The 19,804-nt window shown below is 49.6% G+C and overlaps 1 protein-coding gene across 1 annotated transcript in view; it reads right to left on the minus strand.

The window, feature by feature from the left end:
- Positions 1-1,733: 1,733 nt before the first annotated feature.
- The window catches only part of LOC148477745 (ficolin-1-A-like), a 120,656-nt gene continuing 102,585 nt past the window's right edge, over positions 1,734-19,804 (minus strand). The window contains exons 9-10 of the mRNA XM_088456260.1: positions 17,828-17,962; positions 1,734-1,990 (exon numbers count right to left, since the gene is read on the minus strand). Coding sequence (XP_088312386.1) covers positions 1,734-1,990; positions 17,828-17,962 — 392 coding nt within the window. The remainder of the gene's footprint in view (positions 1,991-17,827; positions 17,963-19,804) is intronic.

The following is a 19,804-nucleotide window of genomic DNA, read 5'->3' on the forward strand; positions in this document are numbered from 1 at the left end:
GGCACGATAGATCGTTTGTCACATTAGACAGTTTTTACACCAAATCGTGCCCACGACTGCTGGGGAGCTGCTGGGGAGAATTCAGGGGAAATCAGACACAATGTCGGATCGTGAGCACATCGCCAAGTGTGTAGGCACCTTAAGGGGTAAATTTACTAAAGTGAGAGTTTTTAGAAGTGGAGATGTTGCCCATAGCAACCAATCAGATTCTACTTAACATGTAACTAGCACCTTCTAGAAGATAATAGCTAGAATCGGATTGGTTGCTATGGGCAACGTCTCTTCTAAAACTCACTTCTAATAACTCTCACTTTAGTAAATTTACCCCTAAGAGTCTGAGGATATTTAGAATAATATACTATTAATTTGTGCTGGAGTTTCACACATCCCCCATTGGAGCTTAGAGATCACATGCTCCAATGTTTGCATCATGTGATTGGCACGGGTCAATGCTGGCGGATCTGTGCTCACATCATGTGGCCAGGACCAGTAGATTTGTACACTATTAATAATGTATTTATATTCTATATTACACTGAACGATGTGATTGTCTCCTATGCATGTGTTGTGAATTGCGCAGATTTGTAGGTTCTTGTACATAGCTGTCCTGGACCTCTGATTACATTTAGCGTATTTTACGTTGTTGAGGAATTAGGAGCCAATCATTATCCTCTGAGGATCCTGATCTCAGTCAGTGGCGTAAATTCATCCCAGATGCCCGGAGGCAAGTTATAATTTGGCGCCCCCGTCACAGCCGTTGACATTGTAATGCCGGACGTGTAACACTGACATAATCTGAGGAGCAGCAACACCAATGAGTAGGGACAGGCTATAGATAGACAGAGGCGGCAGCTGATGGTCTGACATCTCTCTCCCCTAGTGTATGGTGGCTTCTCAGGTGCCATGTATTAGGCGGCCATGACGGTACACTCCGGTACATAGTTACAGCCCTAAGTGGGGTGAATATGTTGTGGACAATGGAGGAGGTGCCCCTTCAGTGTTGGCGCCCGACCAAGGGTTAAATATCACTCAGTTGGGCATACCAGATTGTCCAGCATGCCCGTCTGATGCGATATTTATGAGTACAATGTCGGCCGCATCGGGCAGTGTATGCCCAGCCGCGGCCGACAGACAGACATTTCCTGTGTTCCTTCCCATGGAAGGGGCAGGAATATGTCTCCTCCCCCAGGGCGGGTGCAGATGTCGGGCTAATACACTGTGAGAAATCTCAGTGTATGCCCGGCTTCACCCATCCGCCAACCACGATAAAAGCCTGGTTAGTGCAAATGGTTTTTTGATTGATTTTATATTGTTATCACCTTATTATATGAGACACGTTAGTCTTATAATCGATCAGCATTGTATTATATTCTTCTGATGCAGTAATTAGCAGCACTGTTCCCTTTCTGTGTACACAACACTACAGGGGGCCTTAGACAGCATCCTAGTATGGTCATCCCTCCACTTGTCCAATCAGGTTCTATCCTGGCACCTCAGGTAAGACCAATCACATACATGTTTGGGTAATCTCGCACCCTCGGTACCCATAGGGCCCTAGCGGTGGGTCTAGGTGCCGAATGGTGGATCCAGCTCTGAATTCATAGATGTCAGATGATTTTCCATCCAATCCTGTTTGGTCACCTGACATTTACTTAATTTAATATTTCACTTATCTCAACACAAACATCATATTTAGACCAGACATCTGAATCGGCTTTTCATCATTTCATTTATTATTGTGGACGAAACTTAATTTCCGATGACTTGAGAGAATAAAAGTTGCCTCTGAAAGTAAACCAGATGATCCCTATACCCTTGATTTTGTGTTCTCCCTTCAAGTACTCCCCATTCAGGTGGGAGAAATGACAGGATTCAAACCACCAGCCTCCTTTGAAATATTGCGCACAACTTTGCTCGTGTTTTGCAGACTTGTCGTTGTTCCTGTCTTTGGTGGTAAACGCCTGGTTCTTTTGTGTTCCTAGCGAATCACCTAGACATAGGAAAATCGCATTAAATGACAGATGTGTAATAAATGCAACAACTTGTGACAGAATAATTAAAGCTACAAAAAACTCACACTCAAAAACTTCTTGGGGGGGTTAGTCAACTAGCCGTGATGTGCGGACGTGGTGATGTGCGGACGTGGTGATGTGCGGACGTGGTGATGTGCGGACGTCGTGATGTGCGGACGTGGTGATGTGCGGACGTGGTGATGTGCGGACGTGATGTGCGGGCGTGATGTGCGGACGTGGTGATGTGCGGACGTGATGTGCGGCTGCACACATGACCTCTAATTACGTTAGTCCAGTATTACAGATTTTCCTGTGCATCTCTATGGGATGTAAGGAAAAATCTGCAATGTAAGTGACTGCAAGGTGCTGGAGAAATGGTTGGAACCTCACTATCTGTACAATACTAATAAAGGGGGTATTGTGTGATTTAGGAGTTGGGAGCAATTTTAATGTAAAAGGGTAAGGAGCAGCCTCTAGAGAATGTAAGGTTTTCCTCACACTAAGGCCCGTATTCAATTAGTTTCGCACCCGCGATACTTTTTCACCTGCCGGACTTTTCGCCTACATCGTGTGTTTTAGCCGCGGAAATATATCATGTGCGTCCCCGCGATTCGCTCTATTCAATTCCGAAGGACGCGAAAACGCAACCCGGCGAAACTTAAACAGGCGGAAAGTGCTATCAAAAATGGGGAAATCAGCCTGACGTCCCCCAAAAGATGCACTAACATTGGGGATCAATATTGATGTCCCCGATTAGCCCTTCTGAAGCTATTTGGGGTACTTAAGTGCTGTCAAATTTCGGGTGCTTGAAAATGGGTGCAAACATAGTTAAAAGTCACTAAATTGTTGTTTTAAAACACGTAAAAAAATGCACATTCAGCAAGTACCTGCAATCAAAAAAACAACTCACCCATACTTGCAGACCACCCAAAAGTCTATTTCGCTAGTTTTTAAGTTTGTACCCCCACATTGCACTTTTTTGCCCCCATTTTCAAAGTGGTTTTTTGGGGGGGTGTTCCTCAAATTCTTCTTTTTTTTGATGCAGTTATCATTTGGGGGGCGGTCCCAAGGGTTCTGAGTGGTTTCCCCACCTATTCATAGGCAAATCTTTTTCTCCTGTTACATTGCGTTGTGTTTTCGCATACGCGAAAACTGTTTGGAATTGAATACGGCAAAAAGTTTCTACCGAGCGAAATTACGTCATTCACAATACTTTTCGCAGATTCCAACTTTTTTTGAATACGGCCCTAAGAAGAGTAAGGTCCCCCTCCACACTAAGACGAGTAAGGTCCCCCTCCACACTAAGACGAGTAAGGTCCCCCTCCACACTAAGAAGAGTAAGGTCCTCCTCCACACTAAGAAGAGTAAGGTCCCCCTCCACACTAAGAAGAGTAAGGTCCTCCTCCACACTAAGAAGAGTAAGGTCCTCCTCCACACTAACAAGAGTAAGGTCCCCCTCCACACTAACAAGAGTAAGGTCCCCCGCCACACTAAGAAGAGTAAGGTCCTCCTCCACACTAAGATGAGTAAGGTCCCCCTCCACACTAAGAAGAGTAAGGTCCTCCACACTAAGAAGAGTAAGGTCCTCCTCCACACTAAGAAGAGTAAGCTCCTCCTCCACACTAACAAGAGTAAGGTCCCCCTCCACACTAAGAAGAGTAAGATCCTCCTCCACACTAAGATGAGTAAGGTCCCCCTCCACACTAACAAGAGTAAGATCCTCCTCCACACTAACAAGAGTAAGATCCTCCTCCACACTAACAAGAGTAAGGTCCCCCTCCACACTAAGATGAGTAAGGTCCCCCTCCACACTAAGAAGAGTAAGGTCCCCCTCCACACTAAGAAGAGTAAAGTCCCCCTCCACACTAAGAAGAGTAAGGTCCCCCTCCACACTAAGAAGAGTAAGGTCCCCCTCCACACTAATAAGAGTAAGGTCCTCCTCCACACTAAGAAGAGTAAGGTCCTCCTCCACACTAAGAAGAGTAAGATCCTCCTCCACACTAAGAGGAGTAAGATCCTCCTCCACACTAAGAAGAGTAAGATCCTCCTCCACACTAACAAGAGTAAGATCCTCCTCCACACTAAGAAGAGTAAGATCCCCCTCCACACTAAGAAGAGTAAGGTCCCCCTCCACACTAAGAAGAGTAAGGTCCCCCTCCACGCTAAGAAGAGTAAGGTCCCCCTCCACGCTAAGAAGAGTAAGGTCCCCCTCCACGCTAAGAAGAGTAAGGTCCCCTCCACGCTAAGAAGAGTAAGGTCCCCCTCCACGCTAAGAAGAGTAAGGTCCCCTCCACGCTAAGAAGAGTAAGGTCCCCCTCCACACTAAGAAGAGTAAGGTCCCCCTCCACGCTAAGAAGAGTAAGGTCCCCCTCCACGCTAAGAAGAGTAAGATCCTCCTCCACACTAAGAAGAGTAAGATCCTCCTCCACACGCAGAAGAGTAAGATGCCCTCCACACTAAGTAGAGTAAGACCAGTCAGGTCATAGTGTTTCCGTAAGCTAGTCCTTTCTACCATTTATACGACAGATAACATCAGCATTATTGTGGCTCTGTCTCAGTGTGAGCTGGGGAGAGTAAAGGTACATATCCACTACACGATTAAACAGGCCGAATGAACAATAACGACATTGTTATCGTTAAATCGCTTGTTAATCGTCCGCAAATCGGGCAGTTTAAAGTAAAAGACGACCAGCGATGCGATCGCCTGAACATACTGGTCAACCGGACGATAACGTCAGGTTGAGCATGTACGGGGATGATTGATGTGTCTACACTAAACGACTAAATGACTGACGATTACAATGTCCTAATCGTGCTCTCGTTTCACAGTCGGCAGGTGGATGTGCGGCATTGGGGGTCTATTCATTAATACTTAACTATCCTTGGAGGTAATTAGGGTTGGAGCTGGCATGGAGTTCTACCTAATTACCGAAGGAATCCATCATTCTTCCTCTCCATCAGTATCTATTCCGAAAAGCTGTCATTTTTGCGATGACAGCTCTTTGGCATATAGATCCTTTTCCCTTCCTATACCTACCTTACCGCAGCTGTAATCAGTGCCCTACCTTACCGCAGCTGTAATCAGTGCTCTACCTTACCCCAGCTGTAATCGGTGCTCTACCTTACCCCAGCTGTAATCAGTGCTCCACCATACCCCAGCTGTAATCAGTGCTCTACCTTACCCCAGCTGTAATCAGTGCTCTACCTTACCGCAGCTGTAATCAGTGCTCTACCTTACCCCAGCTGTAATCGGTGCTCTACCTTACCGCAGCTGTAATCAGTGCTCTACCTTACCGCAGCTGTAATCAGTGCTCTACCTTACCGCAGCTGTAATCAGTGCTCTACCTTACCGCAGCTGTAATCAGTGCTCCACCTTACCGCAGCTGTAATCAGTGCTCCACCTTACCCCAGCTGTAATCAGTGCTCCACCTTACCCCAGCTGTAATCAGTGCTCTACCTTACCGCAGCTGTAATCAGTGCTCTACCTTACCGCAGCTGTAATCAGTGCTCTACCTTACCACAGCTGTAATCAGCGCTCTACCTTACCGCAGCTGTAATCAATGCTCTACCTTACCGCAGCTGTAATCAGTGCTCCACCTTACCCCAGCTGTAATCAGTGCTCCACCTTACCCCAGCTGTAATCAGTGCTCTACCTTACCGCAGCTGTAATCAGCGCTCTACCTTACCGCAGCTGTAATCAGCGCTCTACCTTACCGCAGCTGTAATCAGCGCTCTACCTTACCGCAGCTGTAATCAATGCTCTACCTTACCGCAGCTGTAATCAGTGCTCCACCTTACCGCAGCTGTAATCAGTGCTCCACCTTACCGCAGCTGTAATCAGCGCTCCACCTTACCGCAGCTGTAATCAGCGCTCCACCTTACCGCAGCTGTAACCAGCGCTCCACTTTACCGCAGCTGTAATCAGCGCTCCACCTTACCGCAGCTGTAACCAGCGCTCCACCTTACCGCAGCTGTAACCAGCGCTCCACCTTACCGCAGCTGTAACCAGCGCTCCACCTTACCGCAGCTGTAACCAGCGCTCCACCTTACCGCAGCTGTAACCAGCGCTCCACCTTACCGCAGCTGTAACCAGCGCTCCACCTTACCGCAGCTGTAACCAGAGCTCCACCTTACCGCAGCTGTAACCAGCGCTCCACCTTACCGCAGCTGTAACCAGCGCTCCACCTTACCGCAGCTGTAATCAGCGCTCCACCTTACCCCAGCTGTAATCAGCGCTCCACCTTACCCCAGCTGTAATCAGCGCTCCACCTTACCCCAGCTGTAATCAGCGCTCCACCTTACCCCAGCTGTAATCAGCGCTCCACCTTACCCCAGCTGTAATCAGCGCTCCACCTTACCGCAGCTGTAATCAGCGCTCCACCTTACCGCAGCTGTAATCAGCGCTCTACCTTACCCCAGCTGTAATCAGCGCTCCACCTTACCGCACCTGTAATCAGCGCTCCACCTTACCGCAGCTGTAATCAGCGCTCTACCTTACCGCAGCTGTAATCAGTGCTCTACCTTACCGCAGCTGTAATCAGTGCCCTACCTTACCCCAGCTGTAATCAGTGCCCTACCTTACCCCAGCTGTAATCAGTGCCCTACCTTACCCCAGCTGTAATCAGTGCCCTACCTTACCCCAGCTGTAATCAGTGCCCTACCTTACCGCAGCTGTAATCAGTGCCCTACCTTACCGCAGCTGTAATCAGTGCCCTACCTTACCCCAGCTGTAATCAGTGCCCTACCTTACCCCAGCTGTAATCAGTCCCCTACCTTACCGCAGCTGTAATCAGTGCTGCACATGCGCTGTTACCTTCACAGAAGCAGAGAATACGCAGCACAGCACTGATTACAGCTGCCGTAACTGAATATAAAATTCTATACTAAAGTATGGGGGGCTTAACGCAGACGAACTTACCCAGGAGATATCAGTTATATCTCCTGTGTTACGTGTGTTAATGAATACTAGAAAACGGTACTTAAGGAAAAATGTCCTTAAATCCATTATTTTAGTGTTGCCTCTTATTAAATATTACTTATTATAAGTTACTCATTTAGGGCCAGATGTACTAAGCTCTGAAAATGGATAAATTGGAGAGTGATAAACTACCAACCAATCAGCTCCTAGCTGTAATTTTTCAAATACAGCCTGTACCATGACAGGAGCTGAGTGGTTGGTAGTTTATCACTGTCCAATTTATCACTTTTCAGAGCTTAGTACATCTCTCCCTTAGTGCCACATATTCCATTGTGCTTTGCAATTAGGATCAAAACAGAAATAAAACAAGACTGACTGGGTAATAGAACAGACAGAAAAAAGGGTACGAGGATCCTGCTCACAGACTTAAGCTGGCCATACACGCTACAATTATCGGGGCGATCCGCCCGATATCCGTTGATCGCCAGGATATTTGTAGCGTGTGTGCGGGCGACCGAGGGTTAAATACTGCTTGGTCGGGCATGCCAGATTGTCCAGCATGCCCGTCCAATGCGATATTTATGGGGTAACCTGTCGGCAGTGTATGCCCAGCCGCGGCCGACAGACAGACATTTCCTGTGTTCCTTCCCATGGAAGGAACAGAGAAATGTCTCCTCCCCCGGGGGCGGAGCGCAGATGTCGGGGGAAGGAACAGAGAAATGTCTCCTCCCCCGGGGGCGGAGAGCGGATGTCGGGGGAAGGAACAGAGAAATGTCTCCTCCCCCGGGGGCGGAGCGCAGATGTCGGGGGAAGGAACAGAGAAATGTCTCCTCCCCCGGGGGCGGAGAGCGGATGTCGGGGGAAGGAACAGAGAAATGTCTCCTCCCCCGGGGGCGGAGCGCGGATGTCGGGAGAAGGAACAGAGAAATGTCTCCTCCCCCGGGGGCTGAGCGCGGATGTCGGGAGAAGGAACAGAGAAATGTCTCATACCCGGGGGCGGAGCGCGGATGTTGGGGGAAGGAACAGAGAAATGTCTCCTCCCCCGGGGGTGGAGCGCAGATGTCGGGGGAAGGAACAGAGAAATGTCTCCTCCCCCGGGGGTGGAGCGCATATGTCGGGGGAAGGAACAGAGAAATGTCTCCTCCCCCGAGGGCGGAGAGCGGAGGTCGGGGGAAGGAACAGAGAAATGTCTCCTCCCCCGGGGGCGGAGCGCAGATGTCGGGGGAAGGAACAGAGAAATGTCTCCTCCCCCGGAGGCGGAGCGCAGATGTCGGGCTGATACACTGTGAGTATTCTCACAGTGTATGCTGCGGACATCTGCGGCTGGCAGGCATTTTATCTGGACGTGTATGCCCAGCTTTAGGGGTAGATTTACTAAAGCTTCTAATACAGACAAGTGGTGATGTTGCCCATAGCAACCAATCAGATTCTAGCTATCTTTTCTCTAATGCATCCTATAAAATTATACACAGCATCTGATTGGTTGCTATGGGCAATATCACCACTTGTCTGTTTTAGAAGCTTTAGTAAATCTACCCCTTAAGTCACACATCCACTAGACGACAGGCAAAAGATTGCGCCATTAGAACATTGTAATCGTGCAGTGGATTGTCTGTCTGTGATGTGCCTACACGAGCAGTGGTTTGTCTGTCTGTGATGCGCCTACACGAGCAGTGGTTTGTCTGTCTGTGATGCGCCTACACGTGCAGTGGTTTGTCTGTCTGTGATGCGCCTACACGAGCAGTGGTTTGTCTGTCTGTGATGCGCCTACACGAGCAGTGGTTTGTCTGTCTGTGATGCGCCTATACGTGCAGTGGTTTGTCTGTCTGTGATGTGCCTACACGTGCAGTGGTTTGTCTGTCTGTGATGCGCCTACACGTGCAGTGGTTTGTCTGTCTGTGATGTGCCTACACGAGCAGTGGTTTGTCTGTCTGTGATGCGCCTACACGAGCAGTGGTTTGTCTGTCTGTGATGTGCCTACACGAGCAGTGGTCTGTCTGTCTGTGATGCGCCTACACGTGCAGTGGTTTGTCTGTCTGTGATGTGCCTACACGAGCAGTGGATTGTCTGTCTGTGATGTGCCTACACGAGCAGTGGTTTGTCTGTCTGTGATGCGCCTACACGTGCAGTGGTTTGTCTGTCTGTGATGTGCCTACACGAGCAGTGGTTTGTCTGTCTGTGATGTGCCTACACGAGCAGTGGTTTGTCTGTCTGTGATGTGCCTACACGTGCAGTGGTTTGTCTGTCTGTGATGTGCCTACACGAGCAGTGGTTTGTCTGTCTGTGATGTGCCTACACGAGCAGTGGATTGTCTGTCTGTGATGTGCCTACACGAGCAGTGGTTTGTCTGTCTGTGATGTGCCTACACGAGCAGTGGATTGTCTGTCTGTGATGTGCCTACACGAGCAGTGGTTTGTCTGTCTGTGATGCGCCTACACGTGCAGTGGTTTGTCTGTCTGTGATGTGCCTACACGAGCAGTGGTTTGTCTGTCTGTGATGTGCCTACACGAGCAGTGGTTTGTCTGTCTGTGATGTGCCTACACGTGCAGTGGTTTGTCTGTCTGTGATGTGCCTACACGAGCAGTGGTTTGTCTGTCTGTGATGTGCCTACACGAGCAGTGGATTGTCTGTCTGTGATGTGCCTACACGAGCAGTGGTTTGTCTGTCTGTGATGTGCCTACACGAGCAGTGGTTTGTCTGTCTGCGATGTGCCTACACGAGCAGTGGTCTGTCTGTCTGTGATGTGCCTACACGTGCAGTGGTTTGTCTGTCTGTGATGCGCCTACACGAGCAGTGGTTTGTCTGTCTGTGATGCGCCTACACGAGCAGTGGATTGTCTGTCTGTGATGCGCCTACACGAGCAGTGGTTTGTCTGTCTGTGATGCGCCTACACGAGCAGTGGATTGTCTGTCTGTGATGCGCCTACACGAGCAGTGGTTTGTCTGTCTGTGATGTGCCTACACGAGCAGTGGTTTGTCTGTCTGTGATGTGCCTACACGAGCAGTGGTTTGTCTGTCTGTGATGCGCCTACACGTGCAGTGGTTTGTCTGTCTGTGATGCGCCTACACGAGCAGTGGATTGTCTGTCTGTGATGCGCCTACACGAGCAGTGGATTGTCTGTCTGTGATGCGCCTACACGTGCAGTGGTTTGTCTGTCTGTGATGCGCCTACACGAGCAGTGGATTGTCTGTCTGTGATGCGCCTACACGAGCAGTGGTTTGTCTGTCTGTGATGTGCCTACACGTGCAGTGGTTTGTCTGTCTGTGATGCGCCTACACGAGCAGTGGTCTGTCTGTCTGTGATGTGCCTACACGAGCAGTGGTTTGTCTGTCTGTGATGTGCCTACACGTGCAGTGGTTTGTCTGTCTGTGATGCGCCTACACGAGCAGTGGTTTGTCTGTCTGTGATGCGCCTACACGAGCAGTGGTTTGTCTGTCTGTGATGCGCCTATACGAGCAGTGGTTTGTCTGTCTGTGATGCGCCTACACGTGCAGTGGTTTGTCTGTCTGTGATGTGCCTACACTTGCAGTGGTTTGTCTGTCTGTGATGCGCCTACACGAGCAGTGGTTTGTCTGTCTGTGATGCGCCTACACGAGCAGTGGTCTGTCTGTCTGTGATGTGCCTACACGAGCAGTGGTCTGTCTGTCTGTGATGTGCCTACACGTGCAGTGGTTTGTCTGTCTGTGATGCGCCTACACGAGCAGTGGTTTGTCTGTCTGTGATGCGCCTACACGTGCAGTGGTTTGTCTGTCTGTGATGCGCCTACACGAGCAGTGGTTTGTCTGTCTGTGATGCGCCTACACGAGCAGTGGTTTGTCTGTCTGTGATGTGCCTACACGTGCAGTGGTTTGTCTGTCTGTGATGCGCCTACACGAGCAGTGGTTTGTCTGTCTGTGATGCGCCTACACGAGCAGTGGTTTGTCTGTCTGTGATGCGCCTACACGAGCAGTGGTTTGTCTGTCTGTGAAGCGCCTACACGAGCAGTGGTTTGTCTGTCTGTGATGCGCCTACACGTGCAGTGGTTTGTCTGTCTGTGATGTGCCTACACGAGCAGTGGTTTGTCTGTCTGTGATGCGCCTACACGAGCAGTGGTTTGTCTGTCTGTGATGCGCCTACACGTGCAGTGGTTTGTCTGTCTGTGAAGTGCCTACACGAGCAGTGGTTTGTCTGTCTGTGATGTGCCTACACGAGCAGTGGTTTGTCTGTCTGTGGTTTGCGTAGACGAGCAGTGGTTTGTCTGTCTGTGATGTGCCTACACGAGCAGTGGTCTGTCTGTCTGTGATGTGCCTACACGAGCAGTGGTTTGTCTGTCTGTGATGCGCCTACACGTGCAGTGGTTTGTCTGTCTGTGATGTGCCTACACGAGCAGTGGTTTGTCTGTCTGTGATGTGCCTACACGAGCAGTGGTTTGTCTGTCTGTGATGTGCCTACACGTGCAGTGGTTTGTCTGTCTGTGATGTGCCTACACGAGCAGTGGTTTGTCTGTCTGTGATGTGCCTACACGAGCAGTGGATTGTCTGTCTGTGATGTGCCTACACGAGCAGTGGTTTGTCTGTCTGTGATGTGCCTACACGAGCAGTGGTTTGTCTGTCTGCGATGTGCCTACACGAGCAGTGGTCTGTCTGTCTGTGATGTGCCTACACGTGCAGTGGTTTGTCTGTCTGTGATGCGCCTACACGAGCAGTGGTTTGTCTGTCTGTGATGCGCCTACACGAGCAGTGGATTGTCTGTCTGTGATGCGCCTACACGAGCAGTGGTTTGTCTGTCTGTGATGCGCCTACACGAGCAGTGGATTGTCTGTCTGTGATGCGCCTACACGAGCAGTGGTTTGTCTGTCTGTGATGTGCCTACACGAGCAGTGGTTTGTCTGTCTGTGATGTGCCTACACGAGCAGTGGTTTGTCTGTCTGTGATGCGCCTACACGTGCAGTGGTTTGTCTGTCTGTGATGCGCCTACACGAGCAGTGGATTGTCTGTCTGTGATGCGCCTACACGAGCAGTGGATTGTCTGTCTGTGATGCGCCTACACGTGCAGTGGTTTGTCTGTCTGTGATGCGCCTACACGAGCAGTGGATTGTCTGTCTGTGATGCGCCTACACGAGCAGTGGTTTGTCTGTCTGTGATGTGCCTACACGTGCAGTGGTTTGTCTGTCTGTGATGCGCCTACACGAGCAGTGGTCTGTCTGTCTGTGATGTGCCTACACGAGCAGTGGTTTGTCTGTCTGTGATGTGCCTACACGTGCAGTGGTTTGTCTGTCTGTGATGCGCCTACACGAGCAGTGGTTTGTCTGTCTGTGATGCGCCTACACGAGCAGTGGTTTGTCTGTCTGTGATGCGCCTATACGAGCAGTGGTTTGTCTGTCTGTGATGCGCCTACACGTGCAGTGGTTTGTCTGTCTGTGATGTGCCTACACTTGCAGTGGTTTGTCTGTCTGTGATGCGCCTACACGAGCAGTGGTTTGTCTGTCTGTGATGCGCCTACACGAGCAGTGGTCTGTCTGTCTGTGATGTGCCTACACGAGCAGTGGTCTGTCTGTCTGTGATGTGCCTACACGTGCAGTGGTTTGTCTGTCTGTGATGCGCCTACACGAGCAGTGGTTTGTCTGTCTGTGATGCGCCTACACGTGCAGTGGTTTGTCTGTCTGTGATGCGCCTACACGAGCAGTGGTTTGTCTGTCTGTGATGCGCCTACACGAGCAGTGGTTTGTCTGTCTGTGATGTGCCTACACGTGCAGTGGTTTGTCTGTCTGTGATGCGCCTACACGAGCAGTGGTTTGTCTGTCTGTGATGCGCCTACACGAGCAGTGGTTTGTCTGTCTGTGATGCGCCTACACGAGCAGTGGTTTGTCTGTCTGTGAAGCGCCTACACGAGCAGTGGTTTGTCTGTCTGTGATGCGCCTACACGTGCAGTGGTTTGTCTGTCTGTGATGTGCCTACACGAGCAGTGGTTTGTCTGTCTGTGATGCGCCTACACGAGCAGTGGTTTGTCTGTCTGTGATGCGCCTACACGTGCAGTGGTTTGTCTGTCTGTGAAGTGCCTACACGAGCAGTGGTTTGTCTGTCTGTGATGTGCCTACACGAGCAGTGGTTTGTCTGTCTGTGGTTTGCGTAGACGAGCAGTGGTTTGTCTGTCTGTGATGTGCCTACACGAGCAGTGGTCTGTCTGTCTGTGATGTGCCTACACGTGCAGTGGATTGTCTGTCTGTGATGTGCCTACGCTTGCAGTGGTCTGTCTGTCTGTGATGCGCCTACACGTGCAGTGGTTTGTCTGTCTGTGATGCGCCTACACGAGCAGTGGTTTGTCTGTCTGTGATGTGCCTACACGTGCAGTGGTTTGTCTGTCTGTGATGCGCCTACACGAGCAGTGGTTTGTCTGTCTGTGATGTGCCTACACGTGCAGTGGATTGTCTGTCTGTGATGTGCCTACACGTGCAGTGGTTTGTCTGTCTGTGATGTGCCTACACGAGCAGTGGTTTGTCTGTCTGTGATGTGCCTACACGAGCAGTGGATTGTCTGTCTGTGATGTGCCTACACGTGCAGTGGATTGTCTGTCTGTGATGTGCCTACACGTGCAGTGGTTTGTCTGTCTGTGATGCGCCTACACGAGCAGTGGTTTGTCTGTCTGTGATGTGCCTACACGAGCAGTGGATTGTCTGTCTGTGATGTGCCTACACGAGCAGTGGTTTTTCTGTCTGTGATGTGCCTACACGTGCAGTGGTTTGTCTGTCTGTGATGCGCCTACACGAGCAGTGGTTTGTCTGTCTGTGATGCGCCTACACGTGCAGTGGTTTGTCTGTCTGAGATGCGCCTACACGAGCAGTGGTTTGTCTGTCTGTGATGTGCCTACACGTGCAGTGGTTTGTCTGTCTGTGATGTGCTTACACGAGCAGTGGTTTGTCTGTCTGTGATGTGCCCTACACGTGCAGTGGTTTGTCTGTCTGTGATGTGCCTACACGTGCAGTGGTTTGTCTGTCTGTGATGTGCCTACACGTGCAGTGGTTTGTCTGTCTGTGATGTGCCTACACGAGCAGTGGTTTGTCTGTCTGTGATGTGCCTACACGAGCAGTGGTTTGTCTCTCTGTGATGCGCCTACACGAGCAGTGGTTTGTCTGCAGTGGTTTGTCTGTCTGTGATTTGCTTACACGAGCAGTGGTTTGTCTGTCTGTGATGTGCCTACACGAGCAGTGGTTTGTCTGTCTGTGATGTGCCTACACGAGCAGTGGTTTGTCTCTCTGTGATGTGCCTACACGAGCAGTGGTTTGTCTGTCTGTGATGCGCCTACACGAGCAGTGGTCTGTCTGTCTGTGATGTGCCTACACGAGCAGTGGTTTGTCTGTCTGTGATGTGCCTACACGTGCAGTGGTTTGTCTGTCTGTGATGTGCCTACACGTGCAGTGGTCTGTCTGTCTGTGATGTGCCTACACGTGCAGTGGTTTGTCTGTCTGTGATGCGCCTACACGTGCAGTGGTTTGTCTGTCTGTGATGCGCCTACACGTGCAGTGGTCTGTCTGTCTGTGATGTGCCTACACGTGCAGTGGTTTGTCTGTCTGTGATGCGCCTACACGAGCAGTGGTTTGTCTGTCTGTGATGCGCCTACACGAGCAGTGGTTTGTCTGTCTGTGATGCGCCTACACGAGCAGTGGTCTGTCTGTCTGTGATGTGCCTACACGAGCAGTGGTTTGTCTGTCTGTGATGAGCCTACACGTGCAGTGGTTTGTCTGTCTGTGATGCGCCTACACGAGCAGTGGTTTTTCTGTCTGTGATGTGCCTACACGAGCAGTGGTTTGTCTGTCTGTGATGTGCCTACACGTGCAGTGGTTTGTCTGTCTGTGATGTGCCTACACGAGCAATGGTTTGTCTGTCTGTGATGCGCCTACACGAGCAGTGGTCTGTCTGTCTGTGATGTGCCTACACGTGCAGTGGTTTGTCTGTCTGTGATGTGCCTACACGTGCAGTGGTTTGTCTGTCTGTGATGTGCCTACACGAGCAGTGGTCTGTCTGTCTGTGATGTGCCTACATGTGCAGTGGTTTGTCTGTCTGTGATGTGCCTACACGTGCAGTGGTTTGTCTGTCTGTGATGTGCCTACACGTGCAGTCGTTCAGTGTAGGGACATCAATCATCTGCAAACACGTTGAACCTGACGATATCGTCAGGTTGTACAACATATTTGTACGATGATAGATGTATAAACGACCAACGAATTTCAAACGATGTTCAAACGATTAACGAAAGATGATCGAACGATAGCGATATCGTTATCATGCAATCGCTCAATGTAATCGTCTAGTGGATGTGTGCCTCTACACTGTATATTGAAATAGGCATCTGATACACAAGGATAGGTGCTACATATTGCATATCAGTACTGTGACATGGCAGATGCTCTTGGTGGGCTGTATGATCCACTCACACAGCAATGTTGTCCTGGGGTCAGCGGGATGTGTGAGTGTAGGAACAGAACATATGTAACATTATGTGCGGACTGCATAGAGGGGAGGTAATTGGGAAGGACAGCCTACGGACGCTACATGGCTGCCTGAGAGGTGAGTTCTCAGGGGATGCTTAAAGGTTTGGAGGCTAGAGGAAAGTCTTGGGTGAGGGAGGGGTGCAGAGTGACAGATGGTTTGACAAAGGTCTTTTTCATCAGTAGCCCAGGCCACCACAAAATTGTCTGGGGCAGTGGGTAAACTCTCTCTATATATATATATTACGGACGCTGTATGTTGCAGCCCTCCTCTATACCTCTGATCTGGTATATCTGCGCTTTGTGTAGTGTAAGTTGGATCGTACCTCAGAGAAGAGATGTTCTCCCAGAGGAGGAGGGTAGGAGTCGTCAGGCAGTCAGTAAACGCCATTCAGCTCAGAGCGGCCTGGCCTGACATGAAGCTTGTGTACAGCCCCTCCTCCTCTGGGCCACAGGTGATCGCGTCTGAGCACCCAGAGTTATCAAGTGATTCAAGTGCAGAGAAACCATCCTAAGTGTGGCCCTGATACAATTATTTTGACAAATACTGTACATTTTGTAGTTTAAAGTTGTTAAACTTTAAAAAAAACTATATAGTAGACTGAAAACTCAACTTTATGAGATGTCTTTTGCTGCGGTGTAAGAAGAAGATTGTAAATCTTTCTCTGATTGTAAAGGCCCCCATACACTGCGATTTTTTTACATGATTTGGCCGTTTTCGATCGATTGGAACGACCAATCATGTAAAAAGTGCCTTGTGTGGGGATGATCACGATGCCGATACACGCCCCCGTCGTTGTACATCATCGTCGCTGATCAATTGAACCTGCAGAAAGGTATTGACCTATCTTTTATGATTTGCCACACATCGTTTCGTGTGTGTGCATGATGAACGATGCGATGGACGATATGTTGTCACTTTTCCTCCCATTATTAAAATCTATCTCTGATTGTAAATCTATCTCTGATTGTAAATCTATATCTGGCCCTCATTCAGAGCCACTCGCTAGCGGCAGTACGCTCGTTCCGAGCGATGTTCGCACATCTGCGCATGCGTACGGATCGTTATACGCATGCGCGAACCAGTCAGTGCGGCCGAAATTCATGTGCTCGCAATATAGCGAATGCCTGCTATTTTGAGTGACAGAATGAGGCGTATGTGGGTGGTAACAGGGGAAGGTGCTTGAAAATGGGGAGTGGAGATCCGAACGCAGGCGTGCTTAAAGGTCAAAACGGGCGTTTTAAGGGTGTGCATAATTAATACAGCAGCGTCATTGACCACGTCACTGGGTTATTTTATAGCCAGAACTGCTCGCAAGATTGTGGTAGCAAAAACCAACCACAAGAATAGCGAGCAGTTCATACGCTGGTCGATGTACTCGATTAATCTAATAAATAGCGGACATGACGTATGGTGCGAGCGGCCAGGGGGCGTTTTTAACAAATAAACGAGCGTATGTTTTGCTCGCTCGTTCAGACTTAGAGGTGTGAACAGACTGCAATTTGCGAACGGATCATTAGAATAGCCACCCCTTGTTTTTGAACGAACGACCGCAAATAGCGAACGGCTCTGAATCAGGCCCACTGATTGTAAATCTATCTCTTTCGCTGTAACACATTGGGACAGCTGCTCCTGGATTATCTGCTGCCTACACACAGCCTGATTCGGATTCGGATGATGCAGTGTCTGTGTTTTGCCAAAGTCTTGTCTGTGAGTTTATGTAAATGCCGCCATAAAGACCTCCCCTGGTGTATATACATGTGTCTCAAAGTGCAAGGACTGAGACGGCCACAGTCTGCGCCCATACAGGCTGTAATACCGCTTGGTGCATCTTTAGACGTCACGAGTGGTACATCATCGAAACTTACACCAGACCATCTGAATATGGCCGCCTATGTGAGCGATTTGGTGGCACTATCAGCAATATGCCCGCCACTCCCATGCGTCTGTCTCGCCACCCCGTTACCTCCCAGTCGCTGCCTAGGAACGCCCCATACATTTCTGCTGCAGTGCATCTAACTTTGTGCTGCAACTCTGTACAAACAAAATCAGGACACATGCGCAGGCGAAAAATATCGCCCAACTGCGTCCAACATCGCCGATGTATCCAGCTGAGGATAAGCCCATTATCTCTCACTGATTGATTCATTAATGTGTTTATAAGACTTTCAGCTGGGTTTGTCTGTAACACTTTGCATGCCCACATTGCAGGGTTTGGTCGCTGTTTCACAACAAAGAGGACACCATTGCCACAGTGGCTCTATCACTGGGCTCCTACATGCCCCCGTCATCTGCTTGACAATGTAATGAAATGTTCTGCAGCGCTGAATTCAGTTACTGGTGCAACAGATTTTATTTAATTCCAAATACTGATGACTAAAATGTGCAAAGAAGCAAAGGGCAATAAGATGCAAAGCGTGAGCTCAGGTTACCTGCGGTCCCTCCGGTGTATGAGCCATAGCGTAAGGTATATTGATCAGACTCTGACTCAACTGCGAAATGACTGTATGTGGCATAGGTGCAGTTTCCTTCAAAGTCTTCAAAATCGAATCGGAGTTGGTAGGACCCTGCAAGAATTACGGATGATTAGGATCAAAGGTCAGTGTAATCTCTTCCCTTATCCCCTTTATACCCTCAAAAGAAGCATTAGACACCACCCGGAGGACAGTCACCCTCATTTATCTCCGAAATACAGCAAAACTGCTCTTGTTAGTCTATGGATGCAGCAATAGCTTTCATGGGCGTTCATATTCCAGGCACTGCGGGTATTGCATCTCAAAGGACATGTTCAATTAACCTACCAGTATATAGTGTGGGAGGAAACCGGAGTACCTGGAGGAAACCCACACAAGCAGAATATACAAACTCCACACAGGGTCATAGTGGGAATCAAACTTATGACCTCAGTGCTGTAAGCCAGTAAGGCTAACCATTATACCGTCTATGCAGCCCAGTGCTAACCATTATACCGTCTGTGCTGCACAATGCTAACCATTATACCGTCTGTGCTGCACAATGCTAACCATTACACCGTCTGTGCTGCCCAATGCTAACCATTACACCGTCTGTGCTGCCCAATGCTAACCATTACACCGTCTGTGCTGCCCAATGCTAACCATTACACCGTCTGTGCTGCACAATGCTAACCACTACACCGTCTGTGCTGCACAATGCTAACCATTACACCCTCTGTGCTGCCCAATGCTAACCATTACACCGTCTGTGCTGCCCATGCAAACCATTACACCGTCTGTGCTGCCCAATGCTAACCATTATACCGTCTGTGCTGCCCAATGCTAACCATTACACGGTCTGTGCTGCACAATGCTAACCATTACACCGTCTGTGCTGCCCAATGCTAACAATTACACCGTCTGTGCTGCACAATGCTAACCACTACACCGTCTGTGCTGCACAATGCTAACCATTACACCCTCTGTGCTGCCCAATGCTAACCATTACACCGTCTGTGCTGCCCAATGCTAACCATTACACCGTCTGTGCTGCCCAATGCAAACCATTACACCGTCTGTGCTGCCCAATGCTAACCATTATACCGTCTGTGCTGCCCAATGCTAACCATTACACCGTCTGTGCTGCCCAATGCTAACCATTACACCGTCTGTGCTGCCCAAGTCTAACCATTACACCGTCTGTGCTGCCCAATGCTAACCATTACACGGTCTGTGCTGCACAATGCTAACCATTATACCGTCTGTGCTGCACAATGCTAACCATTATACCGTCTGTGCTGCCCAATGCTAACCATTACACCCTCTGTGCTGCCCAATGCTAACCATTACACCCTCTGTGCTGCCCAATGCTAACCATTACACCGTCTGTGCTGCCCAAGTCTAACCATTACACCCTCTGTGCTGCCCAATGCTAACCATTACACCGTCTGTGCTGCACAGTGCTAACCATTATACCGTCTGTGCTGCACAGTGCTAACCATTATACCGTCTGTGCTGCCCAACGCTAACCATTACACCGTCTGTGCTGCCCAACGCTAACCATTATACCGTCTGTGCTGCACAATGCTAACCACTACACCGTCTGTGCTGCACAATGCTAACCATTAAACCCTCTGTGCTGCCCAATGCTAACCATTACACCCTCTGTGCTGCCCAATGCTAACCATTACACCCTCTGTGCTGCACAATGCTAACCATTACACCGTCTGTGCTGCACAATGCTAACCATTACACCGTCTGTGCTGCCCAATGCTAACCATTACACCGTCTGTGCTGCACAATGCTAACCATTACACCCTCTGTGCTGCCCAATGCTAACCATTACACCGTCTGTGCTGCCCAATGCTAACCATTACACCCTCTGTGCTGCCCAATGCTAACCATTACACCGCTGCCCAATGCTAACCATTACACCGTCTGTGCTGCCCAATGCTA

The sequence above is a fragment of the Taudactylus pleione genome, unplaced genomic scaffold (assembly GCF_031769625.1).
Source record: "Taudactylus pleione unplaced genomic scaffold, aTauple2 ptg000694l, whole genome shotgun sequence".
NCBI lineage: Eukaryota > Metazoa > Chordata > Amphibia > Anura > Myobatrachidae > Taudactylus > Taudactylus pleione.